This window comes from Etheostoma cragini, chromosome 18 (genome assembly GCF_013103735.1).
Source record: "Etheostoma cragini isolate CJK2018 chromosome 18, CSU_Ecrag_1.0, whole genome shotgun sequence".
Lineage (NCBI taxonomy): Eukaryota > Metazoa > Chordata > Actinopteri > Perciformes > Percidae > Etheostoma > Etheostoma cragini.
The window spans coordinates 7,456,541-7,476,475 of record NC_048424.1 but is presented as its reverse complement, the minus strand read 5'-3'; the positions used below and the strand labels follow the sequence as shown (position 1 = coordinate 7,476,475).

General features: G+C 39.2%; 1 protein-coding gene across 1 annotated transcript in view; it reads right to left on the bottom strand.

Moving 5' to 3' along the window:
* Positions 1-1,806: 1,806 nt before the first annotated feature.
* The window catches only part of lpgat1 (lysophosphatidylglycerol acyltransferase 1), a 44,724-nt gene continuing 26,595 nt past the window's right edge, over positions 1,807-19,935 (bottom strand). Inside the window, exons 6-8 of the mRNA XM_034899768.1 lie at positions 15,920-16,046; positions 5,624-5,730; positions 1,807-4,539 (exon numbers count right to left, since the gene is read on the bottom strand). Coding sequence (XP_034755659.1) covers positions 4,388-4,539; positions 5,624-5,730; positions 15,920-16,046 — 386 coding nt within the window. The 3' untranslated portion in view covers positions 1,807-4,387. The remainder of the gene's footprint in view (positions 4,540-5,623; positions 5,731-15,919; positions 16,047-19,935) is intronic.

Below are 19,935 nucleotides of genomic sequence, written 5' to 3'. Positions count from 1 at the left end.
CCATGTATCTAGTTTGTTAAATCAGAAAACACAAGTCGTTATAAAATGATTTTTTGGCTAGGAGTAGTAACTTTCTGGAGCCTCCTATGGTTGCCTGGCAACTGGCCCCAGCCAAGAAAATGTTTGGTACATAAACCCAAGTAAAACCACAATCTGAAGTTTTTACACTTGTTTTTGTTCAGACAAAACAAACAAGATATGTGTTAATTAGTGAGCTTGAAAGGTGCTGGTATAGGATAATATTCGGTTTTCTTGTTTTCTTCTTTATGCTAAGCTAAAATAAGCTAAGCTAGATACTTATCGCTAGCTTCGTATTTATCATACAGACAGAGTAGTTTTTAAATCTCTTACTGGTCTTCGGCCCTCCTATTAACTTTAACGGTTTTGGAAATATTTCAAGGTACAAAAAGTTACATAGTGTTGTTTTAAGAGGAGGCTCAAATCCCAACTTCTTAACTTAGCTTTCGGTGCTCAGCCACAATAGTTGTATTATGGAGAGGGGGGGGGGGGGATGTGGATGTTGGTGCGGGGTCTGTGGGGGTCTGCTGATACATTAATGTGATGGTGGGTGGGGGGCAATTGCTTTTAACTGTAAATTGTTACATTTTAAATGTATGAAAAGTGCTCTATAAATACAGTTTGATTGATTGATCAATCTTCTTAACTCTTGGCAAGAAGATGCAATATTCCCCCCAGTTTTGCTGTTCCATACTTTACATTTTACATTGCCTTTTATCACATATCCACAATAATTTAGATGGGAAATCTGACATTTGTAGTTACTATTTTCACACAAAAACATCTGATCTTGTAAACCATAATACATTATTCTGCAAAAAAATGAAGCTCCAACCCGAAACAAAATCACTGCTCATAAACATAACGCTGAGGTGATTATACATCCTATGCTGCAGGCCTATATAAAAGTACTAAGGTACACACCTCAACATTAATCTATACTCCAGTCTGACACAGATGCACAGTAGGTTTGTTCCAGACAGAAAACACTAATCATCCCTCTGTGCTTGATTCAGCAGTGGACCTTCTGCCAGGGTAAGGAGATCTCTGGAAAGCTGGTGACTGACACCACAGTTAAACAACGGGCACAGGACAGAGCAAACACAGGTTTCGGTTACCTAGAGCCCATTCTCAGCCAGCAGCTCAGTGAAGAGAAAATATGACAGTTGACATTGACAGACCAAAGAAAACACAATGAATAGTGATTTAAAAACATACAATGTTTTTCCCTTATTATAATTTCTACAGGACCTTCAGGATTCCGGCATTCTGTTGAAGTATAATTAAATGGTTTGACATTCAGGGAAATATGCTTATTGGTTTCTTGCAGAGTTCACGTTAGATGTTGAAATTATCGTTAAGACTCTGTGATATTTAAGCTAGTTTCAAATATATACAGTTAGCATACAGACAGGAAGCAAGGAGAAACAGCCAGCCTGGCCCATAAATAAAAATAAATTTAAAAAACCCAGCTGCAAACATATTACACTCAATTAACAGTGGAAAAGCTAAATTGTGATATTTCTAGACAAGATTACGCACCAAATTATTTCTTTGCCGGCACATGAACCTTCTCATCTAACTCTCTGCAAGAAGGCAAATATAAGAATTCCCCAAATGTTGAACTAATCCTTTAAGCTTATTTTGTTTATGTCCAATGAGCTCATGAATGACAACCTGTTATAACATAGAAACTTAATGGGAATAACTACCAATTGCATGTCATTTTTTACAGAGATTTTTGTTAGGTGCATAAAAACAAAGAGAAAGAAAAGCATTAGGCTGATGGGATCTTTATGATGTTTTATTCCAGCACAAGTCTTTTGTGTTGTAAAATGGCTGTGTAGCTAGGAATTAAAGGAGAAGTACAAAATGGAAAATTACAGACAGCTCTAGTATAATTTGTTTAAATCCCTATTTGTGTTTATTTCCTATAACCACATCTAGGAAAACATTATTTCCCTGCCTTCTTTGGAAACATGGTCAGAAAAATCAAAAAAGAAAATCAAAATGAAAAGATGAAAATAAAGAAAGATGAAGCTTCATTTCAAGTCACTCTTAAGATGGAGGGGAATCTCAGAGGGCCGCTGAACGAATCACATTTACAGCCTGATTAAAAAAGTTGTTATCTACCCAGTCGGGTAGCCCTTTTTTGACTTTCACACAGTTTCTACAAACAGTGGCACACAGGGAGGGCAGTAAACTGTGATAATTGCTGGTCCTCTATCATTTTCCTAATTAAAGAAGGCTAAGCAAATTACATATAACTGACCTCAAAACCACAACACAAGGACATTGGAGAGAGAACAGCTGCATCATTGCAGGGCCCACCAGAGTTCCCCTCGTCTGTGAAGAGTGATCTCTTCCTCACTGGGCCAGTTTTAGCTCAACACCATGAAACCATCGTTATTCCAAATGGTTGTCAAGGAGTGAAAGGGAAAAACAGAATTGTTTGGGATTGTGGTCTACCAGGACATCCGGTAAGGCTCGATAGTCGAGGTTTTTCCACTAAATCCTGGTGATTTAAAATATACAATGGTACAAATTTGAAACTGGGCCCATGTGTTGCTGTGCAAACGCTGTGTCATCCAGCACACAGATGTACCATAGCTCCTGTGTCTTTAAGCAAACAACTTCCTGGTCAGGAATTCAACAAAAAATATTTTAAAAAACAAAACAAAAAACACTGAAAAGCGGAGGTAAAATCCTTGCTTTCTGTTTAAAAATAATAATTAAAAAAAACAAAACATTCATGATATTTTAAATTAAAATTCTCTGAAATTATCACGGACCAAAAGAGAACGGCTGCCGTCATTTCCAACAATGAAAACTCGTCCTCAGCTTCATTATATACAAGATTTAAACATATGACATGAGGACGACAGTTTCATGTAATTTAAAATGAATAAAAATTGACCACTCATGGTGAAATTGCCGCCACACTCTGTCACAGAGCAACACGACATTATGAATCAATCATATATATCAAAAATGGAGAGGGGGGGAGAGACTATCACACACACTCACTTAGGCAGGTTATGCTGTAAATTTACAGTAATGACACCTATAGTTCTGTAAGCCAAAATCTCTATTTTAGAATGCTGAACATAAGGGTAGCTTTCTATAAAAATCATATTTTCTTCCAAGTCTTTTTCCCACCTGACAACACTAACCATATGGCTTAAATATTTGTAAAACAATGTAGTCCAATGGGGGGTATAAGAGTCTCTTGCTTTCTAGAGATGATCCACCACTGCGGTGTGTAGCTGCACATGGATGTGTATGTGTGTATGTTGGACAGCAGATGGTGAAAAGGGGAATCCACAACTTTTAGGGCAATCAGACTCTTTTTTTTAAACTAGCACTACGACACAGTCTCCTCTTCCTCCCTTCAATGTCTGACACAGAAAAATATCCTTAATGCAAGCGCAGCATCATAGCCACCATTCCTTTAGGCTTTCAACAGGGCTGCCAGTGTAAACATGATCCCCCTTACTCAGTGAACTCAGAATACTGCCTCAACAGACAGATGAAAACAGAAGAAAAAAAAGAAAGAAAAAAAAGACATCAACAACAAATACAATGGCCATTGTTCTGGAGATATGCAGGTTAAGGGAAGAAAACAAAAGAAATTAAAACATTAACAGCTACCACACAGGAATATTTCCTGGGACAGGGAGCAGGTAGGGCAGTATGGATCCTTAGTGCAATGAAGGCCAGAGGAGCTGCGGGCTGCGCAGCCTCAACGTTCATACAGCCGCTCGCTCTGGAAGGTGTGGCCAGCCGGCTAGTCAGCTGGCTGAAAGAGAGGTCCAGTGGGCTTTATCAACCCTTGCCAGGAAGAAGAATAAGGGCAGACATTATGCTTCTAGTCACATATGTTCACTCACACACGCGTCCATACATACTTTATACTCTGTAAAACTACTACGGCTGAAGCCTAGGAGCTGGGGGAAGAGAGAGAGTTTGGTCCAGAGTGTCCCCTGGAGGAGTCCTGAGCCTCATTTCGTTGACTTCTAATAAAACGTTATGTACGTGTGAGCGTCTACGTGTATGAGGACGTGTAAACATCAAAATGTGAGTCGTGACGAGTACGAGAGATTATTCTGCTAGGCCGTTGGAGCGAGTGTGTTGTGTTAGGGTTGTGTGCAAGTTAACTATGCCTGTGACCTGTTTCATTTTGTATTGGTATTTGTATTCCGCGTGTTTGTGTTCTTCATATGTTTTTTTGATTCCTATTAAGTCTCTCCACTGTTGTAATTGTACATTCATCAATCGAAGGGGGCTAGTATGACGCTGGGCCCCACACACCAACTGATCCTGAGGCTTTTCCAGTGGTCCGATAAAGACTCTCGCCTCATCAGCGCACTCAAAATAAACAGCAGTAGAGGTACCAGAGGACACTGTACCACATGTAGCCGGAGGCGAAAGCAAACGACTGGATAATGCACAGCCACACGGGGTCAAGGGTCATCTGCCGGGAAGCTGCCTCCTTGTGTCCTTCTTGAGAGGGGAATGATCCTGTTGAGGAAGACATAAATACATACCACTCAGAATATTGCACTTATGCAAAATAAGATGCTAAACCAAGAAGTTTTGATTTATAGTCAAATTGAAAAGATCTTTTCACCGGCAATGGTATGAAACGGTACACACCTCCTGTCTCCTAAAGGGGTGTTTGAACGTGTTGTGTTGATGGATGAAAAGTTATATTTGAATAATTTGTTAATATGTTCTTTTGCTAAAGTAAGATATTTACAGAGCTTAAAGACATATTTAGCGTCACAGAGATAAGTCTGTTAGGGAGTTCACAAATGTTAGCTGACGTTAGCTCCTCTGTGTTGCCAGATCTCGCGAGAGTTTGGTCCTGGGACAGAAACAGGTCTCAAACTATAATGGGCTCATAATCTGTTCTAAACCGTCTCCGATTAAACATTAAACAACACGGCGGTTCTCCAATCATGTATTTTGTATGTATATGTAGCTGCATGCTTCTGAGGCATTATGGCTATAACAAAAACAAACCTAAAACTACTGTTAAACTAAATATATTAAAACAAATCATTTCTGAAAAACTGAAACTAAAACAAGCAAACACTGAAAATTTAAATGAAATAAAATAGTCAAAACTAGCAAGACTTCACACAAGGAAAGTATCACTGTGACAAAGTCACCTCATGTCAGTCTGACTTGATGCAGACACATTGGCACAGTGACAGGAAGCCGTTTGTACGGAGTGACTCAGCAGCTATTAAAATAACAATTCGTCCCTAGTGGTTGATTACCATCGTTATTCGTAGGCTATACAGCATTATGTGCTCCAGTCAGTCCCGCACCGCAAAGTTGACAGTGCATCTCCTAGCAACAGCTACCCTAAAAATATCGGTCAACTGTTGGGTAATGTGGTTGGGGAAAAACACCCACTTAGAGGGCTGCAGCTCGGACAAATATGTTTTTATCAAATGCGTTTGTTTTTTTATCCTCTTTTGAAAAATACAAAATATATGCAACATAGCTGTGTTATTATAGTTTATCTTTGTTTACACAAAATTAAGGAGAATTCATATTTCAGTTTGACTTTAACAAACTGAAGGGTGAGACAAACCTGTGCTGTAGAAGTGGGTCAGCAACTCTTCTTTCTCCACAAACCTCTGATACAGCCAGTCAGTCAGGGCCTCTGCCTCCACAGGAACCTCTTTTATTGGGTACATCCTGAAAGAGAAGGGAGAGACAGGCAGACAGGGAGAGAGATGAAACACAAAAAAGGAAGACTGAAATCTCACTCAGCAGAAACTGTCTGAATTGATCAGTCGTGGAAGCTGCAGTCCAAACTCTGTGTCAGCCGTTGTCTCTGAGCAGAGCAGTCCATTTCCAACTGGACTCTGTTACAGCAGTCTGTGTGTTTGCTGTAGCTTCAGCTTGTTTTGGTGATTCATTAGCTGTCAGGCTCCTCACAGTGAGACAGAAGTGCTGAGGGGAGCCTGACAAGAGACAGACCAGTCATGTAGCTCCACATAATTGTTAGAAGAAAAAAATAAAAATAACTGAAAAGTTTAAATCAATCAATTTTGCTACTAAAATATGAAAAAGCAACACAATTGAATTCAGGTAACCATGAGACAACCTCAACGAGTTCTTTATTTCTTATATTAATTGTCTCTAACTGGCTAATACTAAGAATTTTTCCAACCCAAAAGACAAAAACTGTTGATGAAATGAAAACACAATGACTGTACTGGTTCACATTGTGAAAACAGTGAAGGGTCACTTTACAAGCCCTGATGAGAGTGCTGATGAAGTCTAGTCTTTTGCCAGAAGGGGTCCCTAGTAGGCTTCACTCCCACATTGACCAGTTTCTGGTCACCTTCAAATAGAGGTTACACTCTCCTCCCTCAGACGAGCATTTCCTCTGCACTCAACTTTTGCTCAATATTCCTAACTGGATAATGTCCACTGGAAAAGCACATCTGTGCCTATGAGGAGAGCTTTCATCAGAGGGAAGTAATAAGTGATACAGTATTGATTAATAAAGGGATCAAACTATATTTTAAAAAGCAATCTATGCAATAGCTATAGCACTGTCAGGATGATATCTTGTGGTTTAAATCAAGTTTAGGAACACAGACATGTTTCCACACTCTTGCAGGACATACAAACATATGACTACGTCACTTGGGTCTTGGGTGTAGGGGGAGACAACAGAAATGGAATATTCATACAGAAAGGCTCTAGCTGAAGTTCAAGGAGGCACTGATAATTCTGATCAAGTAAACATGCTTAGATAGCATAAAGTATTTTTCAAACCTCATGTTGAAGTTCCCAGGATTAATTTCCTGCCCTGAAACCACCTGACTCTACATTTAGATGGCTACCAAACACACCGTCTTGCTTCAGAACCATAGGACTAAAACTCAGGGCTAAAACTGAAGAACTAATCTAATCCTCACATTTCAGAAACTGGAAGGGGCAAAGATTTGACATTTTTGCTTGAACAATTACTGAAACAGTTAATTGATTATTAAAACAGTTGTCAAATAGTTTCCCCCACACATGCCATTATCATGTGGCTTTTTTGGCATATTCAACTTTAAGTAGAAGGAGTAGTTTCCCTTAAAAGATTCCATTTTACAGGGCGCCTGGTGAGCTCACCTGGTTGACTGTGTGTTCATGTGTCTGACTTATCAATTAAGGCAATAACTACAAAACAAATATCTTTATATTTTTTTTTAAATGATTTCAGAAAACGGCATACTAAATACTATATATTTTTTAAATTTTAGATCAATTCATTTTATACTTTTTTCCCTGGTATCAACAAATATGATGTTGTCATGCTTTCCCTTGAAGTGCTGAAGAAGAATGTCAGCTCATGCTTTAAATGTGATGCTGCATATTTTTGTCATTCTTTAGTGCTGCGCTCTTTGAGAGTCACATTTGTTTTCTACCCAATGTCAGGTACGAGTTAGGTGCTCTGATAAAAAAGGATTCTGAAAACTTAATACAGCACATTTAAGCAACAAGACAATTCAAAGTCCTTTACATAAAACATTAAAGAGCAATTAAAAACAAGATAAGAATAAGGTAACACAGATATAAAAAGAAATATAGTTACATTGCAGTGTAAGAAATGAAAAATTATTTGATTTAATAAAAAGCAGCATCAAAAGTCTTCAGCCTTGATTTAAAAGAACTGAGTTGCACTTTTCTGGGACTTTGTTCCAGATGTGTGGTGCACAAAAACTGAACGCTGCTTCTACATGTCCCTTGGGACTGATACAGTAGGGTTTTGTAAATGTGTGTTGTACGCATAATTAATAATATTGGTAACTTATTTTGTTGTTTTCCATAGACTGAGCCAATCGAAGCATTTATATTTTAAACAAAAGAGGCCCCAGAATGTAACCTTGGGGCACTCTCCTTGTCATATATGTCTACTCAGGTGTATCATTACATATAGACACAAAGTAGTGCCTGTTATTTAATATGATTCAATTCCGTTTTAGTACTGTGCAAAAAATTCCAATCCAGTTTTCCAGTTGGTCTAGTAATGTTGTGGTTGACCGTTTCAAATGCAGCAATGAGATAAATTAGAACTAAGACTGAAATGTTTCCACTGTCTGTAAGTACATGCCATTTAAGACCTTAACAAGAGCAGTTTCAGTGCTGTGGTCAAGCTGACTGAAAGACATCAAAACAGTCGTTTAGTTACAAGAAGCTGTTGAAAAACTGCTTTTTCAATGATTTTTCTTAACAAAAAGGAAGGTTTGATATGGGCCCATAATTGCTTATAATGACATGTTTAGAACGTTCTTTTTGTAGGAGTGGCTTCATGGCTGTAGTTTTCAGGGCCTGTGGAACAATATCTGAGAGAAAAGACGTGTTTACAATATGCACAAGATCTGAGGTCTGTTGGCAGAATTTTAAGGCAGCAGGAGGATTTCAGATGTTGTCTAATGTCCTCAAGGTCTATTGTTTATAGTATAAAATTGTGTCCATTTAGCTAAAATTGAATGTAAGACCATGTTGTAAGAAACAATCATTTTAAACAAACAAAACATATCCAATAAAAAAGTGTAAGAAGGTATAACATTAAATTTGCATAGCTGAAAGGACACTTAAAATGTACATATATGTAAACTACGGTAACCCTATTCAGATCTTTGCTCTACACTACATAGTTTGGGATATTTGTTAGGGCCTTCTATTTATGGACATTTTTGTCTTTACACATCAATGAACATTAAATATTTGAATATCACTAATTTCATAGTTTCATCAACTGGAGTACTTTTAATGAAGTACTCAAGAAAACGTAGGTGAGTAAATATTTCTTCAGCAAGTGTGGATACCCCAGATTATACTGGGTGCTGAGACAAAAATTCAGGCTGCAACCAACATAAAACAGTTTAGATCAATTAGTGTATGGATATGCAGAACAGATGCTGCTATTTTGGCAACTGTAGTGTAAAAAATGGAAACTTTATATTTTTCTGAGAGAAAAGAAACAGAGTATGGCGGTATTTGTTGTGCTGAGAGACGCAGTGGCACATGTAACCGTATACAGTTGTGATGGTGGTGGTGAGGTGCTGGTTGGCTCGAGGCCAAGGCAGCACTCTCATTTCCAGCCTAACCCACTTGGCAGCAGCCTGCTTGTTAACCTGACACACAGACAGACAGCTGCAGTTACTTTTGTCAATAAGCGTTACCATCAGACTTTTACCATGAGTGTAACTGCACTACATAAAATAGATGATGTACATCCACTTGCATTTGGGGTCGTTATTCTCTGGAAAATATATATAGAGGTGGACAAATAACAACCATTAAACATAGTTTCCCGTAGAGATGATTACACCAGCGTTTAATCGTTAGAAGAAAAATTCAGGTTATAAGCAGTGAAAATCAGAAGCTTTTGATCCTGCATTTTAACTCCCTTGTTTGAACCATTAACTCCTGTAAAGCTCTTGTTCTTGAGATATTGTTTCCCCTTCTAACTGGGCTGGGAAGCCAACTCAATTTGGACTATTCCTGGAAAAGTTTGTCCACTCCACAAGCCTCTTTGGAGGGTGGCCAGCATCGTTTGGGGACTCTATAAAGCCCCTAAATGTCTCTTGCTCTAAAATCCTGAGAAAGAAAGAAAGAAAGAAAGAGGTGCCCTGGGAGGACAGGTCCAATGTTGCAAAAGGTGAATATTGAGATTAGTGGCCAATGTGGCTTGGGGAGCAACACAAAGTCTCCTGTCCTGCTCCCTGTCACTATCTAGTTAAGATAAGAGTCATCTATGTGCAATGAAGCTCCAAATCTCAAACTGCTGCCTTTGAGTTCTTTCTCTCAATTCTCCGGTGGTGTAAGCGTTTGTTTTACCACCTAAAGCAACGATTAAACAAATAATAAAGTATGACAAAGCATGCATAAGGTTTAGCTTAGTTAATGCTACAATGGATCAATAGTGATGCAGAATTCCTAGTATAATTTTAATTATTTTGAAGTAAACCACACTTAAGGGCAATTGCTTGCAAAATGCCAATGCTTATCTGCAATCAGAGAAAGGTTGAGTAACATTAAGTAACTGCAAGGTCCTGACGCACCAAGCCGGTGGTCGGCCGTCAATTCTAGTCGGCCTTCGTCAGCCTGTTATTTTTGTCGGCCGTTGGCTGAACAGCCAATTAATCTCATCGGCTGTTCATTGGAGAAAAAAGGTTTGAAACAGCAAATAGCGGTTTGCTACTTTCCATCAAACAGAGCAGACATCACTGCACAAGGACCAAGCTTAGTGTTATCAGTCTCTCTTTATGCATGATAGGATTGCAAGTATATTGTTTCCTTACATTTTTTTTTTTACAGGCAATACTCAAAAGCTGTCAGTTTTACAAGGTTTACCTGCTTGATTTAGTGGGTTTAGGCTTGTGTGAAAGCCGTCAGCTTGATTCTGGTGCGATTAAACAACTGGGAGTCTTGGCTGTCTGTTAGTGGTGAAAAAGCTTAACTGAACCTAACTTGTGAACTGCTAATAAAGTCATCTCCTGATCTGTAGAAACGGCATACATGCTATATTTATACAAGATAATTTTGTAAACAGGGTGCACCATGTGTGTGGGTATTTTGCAAGTTAAAACAGCTGTCACTCCCTCATGTAATATTACGGTACAAAATGCCTCGCCAATCACGATATACAGGGTCAAGCTGCAGTCGAACAATAGCGTTTATAATCTGTTATTTCTTTGCAAGCTCTTTGTGACACGCATAATAAAGTGTTGGATTTAAGAATGCAAATTTAGATTTATTTTCCTGGCACTCGTTAACCAATCATTAACTGTTTAACAATGAGCAGCCAACTGAGTCCCAGTTCACCAGTTCGGGAGACTTAGACATACTTTCAGCGGGCAGATGCGGACATTTCCTGGTCACGTATCCACTTTTCTGGAACCGCTCGCGCCAACCAATCCTCATCAATAGTGAGCCACAGAGAGCCATAAACTTTGCAGAAAAAAAGAGCTTAAAACAAAACTTGCTAATGCAAAGTTAGCACAAGCAAGTAAAAAAAAAAAAAAAAAGATTTTACAGCCTTTTTCCTTTAACAATGCAACAAACTTTTTCTAATTACTGATAGAACTATTCGGTCAAAATTCTTGTTGGTTAATGGTTAACGGTTAATTATTAACATCCCTAGTTGCATGACCTGCTGATGATGAAAGATGACTGTGTTCATGTTACTTCATGGTTCTTCATTAGTTTGTTAAAAGTCAGTGTGAACACGAAACAGAATTCAAGAACCTTTTTTGTCTTGGTCTGGACCAACTTAAACCGATCACAATCTGTTTTGGATTAAAACTAGAGTGACCAGCAGACACTACCATGTTTTTCTTCTCCCTATCCCCACTTTGATCTCTGTCTACGTGGCAGGAGCACACATTCACCTTGTCACCGTGACCAAATTCCCCTGACAGATTGCTGCCGTTGTCATCATCTGAGGACACTGGAGAGGGAATGGTAGGAGGAGCAGCGTGGAGGTTAATGACAGCTGAGCAAGGGAGCATCGACATCTTATCAGTGCACAGGTCAGACAAAAGAGGCTATAAAACCACTGTCACAGGTTGATCTGGACTGCATGACCTGATCTGTCTTTATAGGCACATAGATGTCAGCACACCCTGCAGTTTATGAGGGTGTTTGTTGTGAGACGATGAGCTTCCTGGTAAGCCTGTACGATTAAATTGCGATTCACCCTGTCCACAATTCATTTTTGATAACTATGATTTAAAAAAGAGAAAGAAGTTTGTATACAAAAATTATATTTTAAAATTTCTACTGATTTTGATTCCCATTTAATTGCTGCGAGCCGACTGCATCAAGAAGCGCTCCCAAGCGCTGCAATGCTCTATGAGGCCTCTATGTTTACAGACTTGTGGTCACGTGCAATGTGCTATAGGTGCCAAAAAATCTGTTTGGTACTGTGAATTAGATTTGTTTTGTCATGGTCAAAAGGGATCGTAGCAGAGAATCGTGATATCGATTCTAAGCAAAAATAATCGTGATTCATATTTTTCCCTGAATCCTGCAGCCCTACCTCCTAACTACTGTGGCTTGAAGCAGAGACCGTGTTTTACAGGTCTAAGGGTGCCAACTGAAGTGAATATAGATGAAAGATGACTCCTGTAATGGGTTTCTATGGCAAAAATTTTTTTAGTTATCCCAAAATGCCCTCTCTAACCACCAAGGAACTCACTACACTCACAGGTATAACCAGAGTGTAAGAGATATAAATCTGGGTGAGGTGTTGAATGAACGTCATTAAATACAAAATAAGTAGAAAATAGCAGGACATGTAGTCTCTGATTTACATCCAGTAACTACTAACCTGCAACCTTTCTAGAGAAAAACTCAACTGCCTCAGATAACTTAGGAAAGCGGTAATGGCTGCAAGCTCAACAATTCTGGGCAAGTGTCTCCAAAGGAAAGCCAGGTGTGCAGCTACAAAGCATCCATGTGATGACCAGGCAGACTCAGACTCCATAAATCATGTCACCTTTCAGATATTTTCAAACAGCAGCTTTTAGAAATGCACACAGCAGCGCAAAGAAGGAGAGGGCACGGTGCATTTAAAAGAAAAGGATTTCAATATATTTAACACCCACTACAGCCCTTGCTTGGCCCTTGTACACCCACCTAGCTCTCCCATCCGCCATTCACAGAGGGCTTATGATGCTGCAATCTGAAAGACTGAGATTATATGAAGAGAAGGTCAGAGACACAGCAAGGGAGGGTGGGGCTGAAGGGGGAAGACAGCGAGAGAAAGAGGGAGGTGGAAGGATTTAAAAAAAACAAAGTGCCCAATGTGGATTCATCTAGAATATTTCCCAACTCTCAGCCTGATGTTTTGAAGCTGAGGCTCAGGAGCAGTAATAATCCATATAGCCCCGTAGTTGACGTCTAGGTAACATCTGATGTACTGTACATCTATGTTCAGGGCCTGCACTGGAGGAAATAACTTGTCAGTAGTCTGTATGAATAACCCTAAAAATAAAACCAAAAGACCAAGCATCTCAGAAAGATGCAAAACAAAATACATAAACCATCCAACCATTTTCATACCACGTTAATCGGTTGGAACGGTCTTCTTTTGCTTGTAGAACAACAAAAGAAGAGGCGGATGCAAAAAATGAGAAGACACCTCGCTAAATGGGAGAAGTCACGGACAGCCAGTCAGGCAGCTCTCATACGGAGAGCCTGCAGTCTGCCTGCTGCAGTTTCAACATGCTGAATCACAGATAAGAGCTGACACTCTGCTTGTTGTCATGGCCCTTAAGCTGCATGTGAGGTCTGAGGATTCTCTTTCTGCATATTTTCTGATAACACCACCAATTCTATCATAATAGTATAACAATTTAAAATGTCCCATGGCATGAAAATGTCACTTTATGAGTTTTTTAACATTAATACGAGTTCCCCCAGCCTGCCTATCATCCCCCAGTGGCTAGAAATGGTGATCGGTGTAAACCGAGCCCTGGGAACTGCTCTGCCTTTGAGAAAGCTCAGATGGGCCAATCTGAAATATTGCCCCTTATGAGGTCATATGGGGCAAGGTTACCTCCCCCTGATTTGCCTGCCCAGAGAATTTTGCCCACCCATGAAAGATACATTATGGCTTTCAAACAAGCAAAGTAGCAGCTGGTCAAGGAAACACCCCCATTCTCCTTGCCAAAATCTAATGACTCCGAAATGGCACATACTAAGAAGACTGGGACTGGCTCTAGTAGCTGTAATTCGGCACCAAAGCTGCCTTTTGGGGAAGAAACTTCAGTTACAGTATAATTGGACCACTAAGGCCTATACAAAAACATCCAAAGAGCACCATGTCATGGGACCTTTAAAAATGACAGATTAAAGAGAATTTTGGTTTCAAATCGGATCATCAGATCCAAATTTAATATGCTCAAGTTTTGGTTTCCGTAGCGGCAGGCGCTTGTGTTGTTGCCATGGAGCACAGTAAGCGGCGCTCTACTGTGGCTTTATTTTACATTAGGAAAGCCCTGTAAAACTGCAAACCACTATTGCAAACCATTCTCTTATTTGTGAAATAAGAATGTGACTGGTTTTAACTCCACCCCTCAGAGAATCAGAATCGAGAATCGATACACCACAACTATTAATTAATCTCTGGCTGCTGTCACGACCATCTTAACAAGAACCATGGTTTCCATAACATTCCTGATGCAAAATGGCACAATCTTAAATCACAAATATGTCTTATTCACAATTGGTTCAACAATGTAGGTTTTTTGTTTGAATTGTCTTGTCTTCCAAGGAATCTCAACACTATCAAAATCTCTAAAATTTCGTTTTGACCACAAATGAACTAGTGCGTCCTCTGCTCGTCTAGTTTTACTTTGCCCGATCATACGCTGCCCCTAGAGGTGGAAAAACACACACGTGAGATGTGTCAGTAGGTTGTTAAGGGGCGAAAGACAAGATTGAGGGTCAAGATGATTTCTATCTGATGACTGAGTCTGGATACATCTAGGCATGCACAATAAATTGTTTAAAAAAAAAAATTACAATTTCGATTCACCCGTTCATGATTACATTTTGAATGACTTTGATTGTCCTTTAATTTTACGAGCCGACTGCATAACAAACGCTACTACAAGTTTTAAACATAGACTTTATAAAAGGTTTTAAATTGCTCCCAAGAGATTTTCCCCAGAATCATGTCGGCCTAGATACCTCCCTTTATGATCTACCCTTTCAAAACAATGCACGGGCCACATCTTGAACAGAGCCTACCTTCATCATATCCTCGAGTGGGGGGGGGGGGGGAATAGAGGGGAAACCTGGAGGGCACTGATGACAGGACAATAAGAATGGAGGGAATGCCTTTGCTTTGCATTAGAGCATATATTTATACATTATATATAACTACAGAATCCAGGATGGTGATTAGGTTTATTTTTATGACTTTTTTGTAACTTATTACCTAAAACCTTTAGCACGTCTTGGACACAAAATCTATCACATTCAAGCACTGGCAGTAGAAAAAGGTTGTCAAATCTGCCAAAACAGAGGTTCAAAACAAATATTTTTATTATTAAATTTAATCTGCATGTTATTTCCTTGATAAATTGCTTGTTCTGTAATTGCAGTTATAATTTCAGTTTCAAAATAAAAGTCCAAAACCATCAAATATTTAGTTAACTATCTTTGAGAAAAGGAGCAAATCTTCATAAAAATGACTTAATTGTACATTTATGAAAATTGTTAAATGTCTGTAAATGCTTAGAAAAGTCACACGTGGGCAAGATAAACAAAATCATAATAAGAACAGCTCCATGGTGCTACTATGAGTCTAAAACTCCACAGGGACAAGGTGTGTTCTGCTGACTCACCAGGTATGAAAGGTGGGATTTTATGTAGTGAACGTGCATTATCGATGGGTGGATGGACCTCAGGTTCCCCCTCGATATGTAAATGAATGCTGCTAAAGTAATTCACGTGAACAGTATGGAGTCTTAAAGTCTCTGTAGCTACTAGTGATTTTGGTTTGGTACACAAAGGACCTGTGATGGGACTTTCTCTGGTGATACAAACTCCTTTGATGGAAAATACGAAAATGAAGACAAATGAAAAACGCACTTGTTTTGTCAGTCATACGGTACAGTTTACAAGCAATAATGACCTGAAAGTACTAATACTAAAAGTTTAAAAATGCTTAAACAATATAATACTACTAAAATTATGTTGCACTTATTTCATGATGTAATGTTTTACATTCTCACATGAGGCAGTTTCTTTGCATGTTGGCAGCATAGTATATTTGCATAGTAAAAATGGTTCTGGTGTTTCACTCATATGAAAACTAGATAAGCACAAACCAGGTGAATGTTATGACCAACTTTCTTCTTACCTGTAATGTACATGTGTGACTGTAGGAGGTCTGTAGCCAAATATCCAGGTCTGGATGTCCATGGGTCTTGCTTTGGGGTAAGCTATGGTCACGTCTATTACCCATTGCAGACCTTTACGTTTATTACCTGTCAAATAAGAAACACACATTACGAAGTTAGGACACATTTGAAAAGGTAGGGGGGCCACACTAGATAATGCTCAACGTCACCCAGTATTTTAGGTATGGCATACCTAATCTAAAGAGTGAAATCCTTCTTATTTCCCTACAAACAACAAGGATTTTAGATCAAGAACACACAGCACAACAGCCCCAGAGCTGGTAGAAACTCAACAGCAGTGTTTCCATTCAGATATTTTTATACGCATTTGAAAAGCTGAATGACAACGTCAAAATTAGATAAAGCTTCAATTTTGCAAAAATGTTTACCCTCTCTTTTTTTTTTTTTTTAACTGTTGAAAAAGAGTTGATGGGCTTAATGGGATGTGGCAACGTCTTAGTCAAGTAAGTTCTTCAAACATAGCAAACATTTAACTCGATGGACAGCTATGTCCGCTGACTGCTTCTTCCAATATAAGGCCTGCGTTTCTGTTGCGAGTCAGCGACGTGGATTTCTCTATGTCCTACACACCAGAAACGTGTCTGACGAGGCACTGCTGCTAGGTGACGTACAGGGAGGACATGCTTGTCATGCAGGCAGCAAGTAAGTTCTAACCTGTTAACATGGGAGCCAAAATAAAACGGACTTCCCACGCAACTGACACGCATTAAGTGTGTTACCAGTCTAACGAAGACTTTATTAATCCCACACTGGACAAATTCCTGTGCTACAGCAGCAAAAAAGACATAGGAGGAAAAAAATTTTACGAAAGATTATCTTCACAGTAAGTGGTAAGCATAAGTAAGATTATAAGAAATAGAAAAAGATATAATTGGTTATAGAAATAATACAAACATAATTGCACTATAAACACCCTCCCAGATATTTCCATAGCGTGTTTTTGTATCCAAACAGCATGAAACATGGCCAACACTCACGGACATGAAAGAACAACTACAACTCGCTGAGCCAAGTTCCTGATGGAAAAGCACCTATTGGAATTTCTTTTTTTGCAACATTTCAAAAGTTCCCTTAGAATTTGCATGACAATTGAATAGAAATGCAACTAATGACACGTCAATGAACACTGGTCATCAAGATTAACAACATAATGTCCAACTACCAGGTGTCTCTGGAGATTTTTATATTACGCAGCCAAATAAAGGCTGGCGACCTGCCAGACTGGTGGAAAACAGTCTGACCAACTAAAGTCCCACCTTAACAGAATTTGGCTGGCAGCTACAATTATGAGTGACAGTAAGGGAAACACTGTTACTTCAAAAGCTCATCCTTTATAATCATGATATGTTACCAATGAATGACAAGAAAAAGTCCTCAAAAAACTTAAAGCCTAGTGAATCCTACATTCACGGAAGAGTAAGACAGAGAAGACGTCAAGTGGAAGAAGTGAGGAAAGAAATGTGACTAGGTGGTGACGGTTGATGGGAGAGGGAATGCTAAACATGTGATAAATATTGGTCAGCTGTGAGGCAGCATGTGTGTGAGTATTTATATATATATTATGCAGGGTCAGCTCTGTGCTCACCTGCATGTAACTGCAAATAGGAAAAAATTTAATAAATGAAACGATGTATTTTCTCTACATTAAACCTATCGTCTGTTCTTTGCAAGACTGAAGATCACTCAAACATGACTACAGTCTTACGGTATAATCACTGTGTGTCACTACCAGAAGTGTTAAGAAACAAAAAGAGCTATTCCACTACCACAACACTGTTGAAATGTATTTCCTCCTGCATCTAGCATTAGAGCTATGCTATTCTAAACACATGCCAGACCTGTCTTTGTACTGGATGTGCAGATATGAAACAACCTTAACACCGGAGTGTGGGTTTTGACAGCAATAAAGTGGATTAACTAAACACTGGCGTGTTCCTTTAAGATGAACCAGCTTGTCTAATGTAAAAGGAGAAAACACCAGCAGCCTAAGTCGGCATGGACAGATCTAAAATGAGGTTGCTGTGTAACAGTGCATATTTGACTGTTTGACAATTGTTACAGGCCGCTGTTACTGAGCAGTGAGCCCCTCCCTCTCTGAGCACACTGGCTTCTTTATGCAAGGTCACACATACTGTGCCTGTGTGACAAAGTGAAGCAACATTTCTACGACTAATCAGTCATGTAAACAATACAGGGTGTAATGTTGGGTCTGAGTCAACAGCAGTAAAGCAATACATGTTGCCAACAAGTATTAATTTCAACATTTTTACATGCACCCAACATAGAAGGGTGGGGTGAGCAGGTTGAAGAGTATGTCAAAGTTCCTTCCTCTCAACAGCCGATACCGGTACCCATAGTAACCAATGAAATGCCATTTTCAGTCTTTTGAATGCTAGCTCTATGGCATACTTTAAATATGGAGTTTTGCAATATAGCACTATAAAGCATTAGACAATATAAGTGTCAACCGAAATAGATTTTCCATGCAGTTTATACTTTACGCCTTTGATAACTTTGGGTGTATCAGCATACCTGCTTTATGACAATATTGGATTTGATCTTTTTTGCTTTGGCATTTCAAGTGTGATATTTCAGTTTTTTTCCCCCCATTTATAGTTTCCTAATTGATCTACCCAAAAATCTAATAAAATACTATGCTAACCATGCTAGCTGTCTGAGGCTAATGATGGGTTGTTAATAAAACATTCTAAAGTAAGTGTTAATTACTGTTTGCTAACCGTTGTGTATTTACTCTTTTACCATTTACTATTGAGGACTCCATGTTTATGCCTACTAGATTAAATACAGTGTTATAAATTTATGGGGACTTAATGTTGATCTTTCACTGGTGATCATTTTCTTCCTGGCATCAAGCACACTATAACTACATTGAAATGTTGTTTATATCTTTGTGGATCCACTAACTATACAAATTAATTTCTACAATGCCTTTGGTCTAGCTCTTGACAATATCTTGTCTTTTTCCTATTATCACTACAATAGACTTACTGTTTTCATGGTTTCTCAATGGCCTGTAGTAAAGAATTTAAAGGCCTAATGTATTTCAACCTTTTTTGGGAGTGTGTTTAGCTTGCTGCATAGCTGAGCACCTACATGCAATGTGGGGGTAGAACATCATGAAAGTCCTTTAATAATGGCACAGCTCTGTGTACAAATTGTGAAACCAACAAAATGCTAACTCCAGATCAAGCAAAAAAAAATAAAAAAGAAACAGAACATGGCTAACACCGTAATTATCCCTGTGTGGGTAATTAGATCTAGAGGTCTGTCCAAGTGTGCTGAAAGGCAGCCATCGTCTCCTGTGAGCGGCGGGCCATAGGACGGGGCCCTGAGCCAAGGTATCACTGGTGCCCTGTGCGCTGTGCCAAACAATACTGTAATAACAGCTGCCATGGTAATTTAAAATGACAGAGAGGCCCTGTCCTTTGGTAAAGAGTTAGAGGAAGGAAACACACTGGCAGATATCTGGCTCTCTATCAGGCCACTCTGCAGGCTAATTACAACACTTGAAACCCACACATGTCCCCTCCCACTGACTAAAATGCGTGGAAAAAACTGCTTCCGATTGGTTGGTGTTATTAAACACATTTACGTTTGGAGTTTCATTTCCAACCTAAATGACTCGCAGCTGAGAACTGTAAACACATAAACCTTATCGGGTTCTGCAGGCTGTAAATTACACTGGTGACCAGTGACTTAAGCCTGGTATCTGCGCTGAGAAATGTACTGTAGCCCGGGTGAAATTGCATGGCTGATACACAACGGCAAACACATTTACATCAAACCCTGTTTTTTCCAAGTGGCCTATTTGTCTCTGAGTGAGTCAGCAAGCACTGGGCACCTCTGCAGAGCATCACGGAGGGTCAGAGACAGAGAGAGACAGACACACACACAAACACAAAAGGTTTTAAAGCCATTAGCTACATTCAAGTGG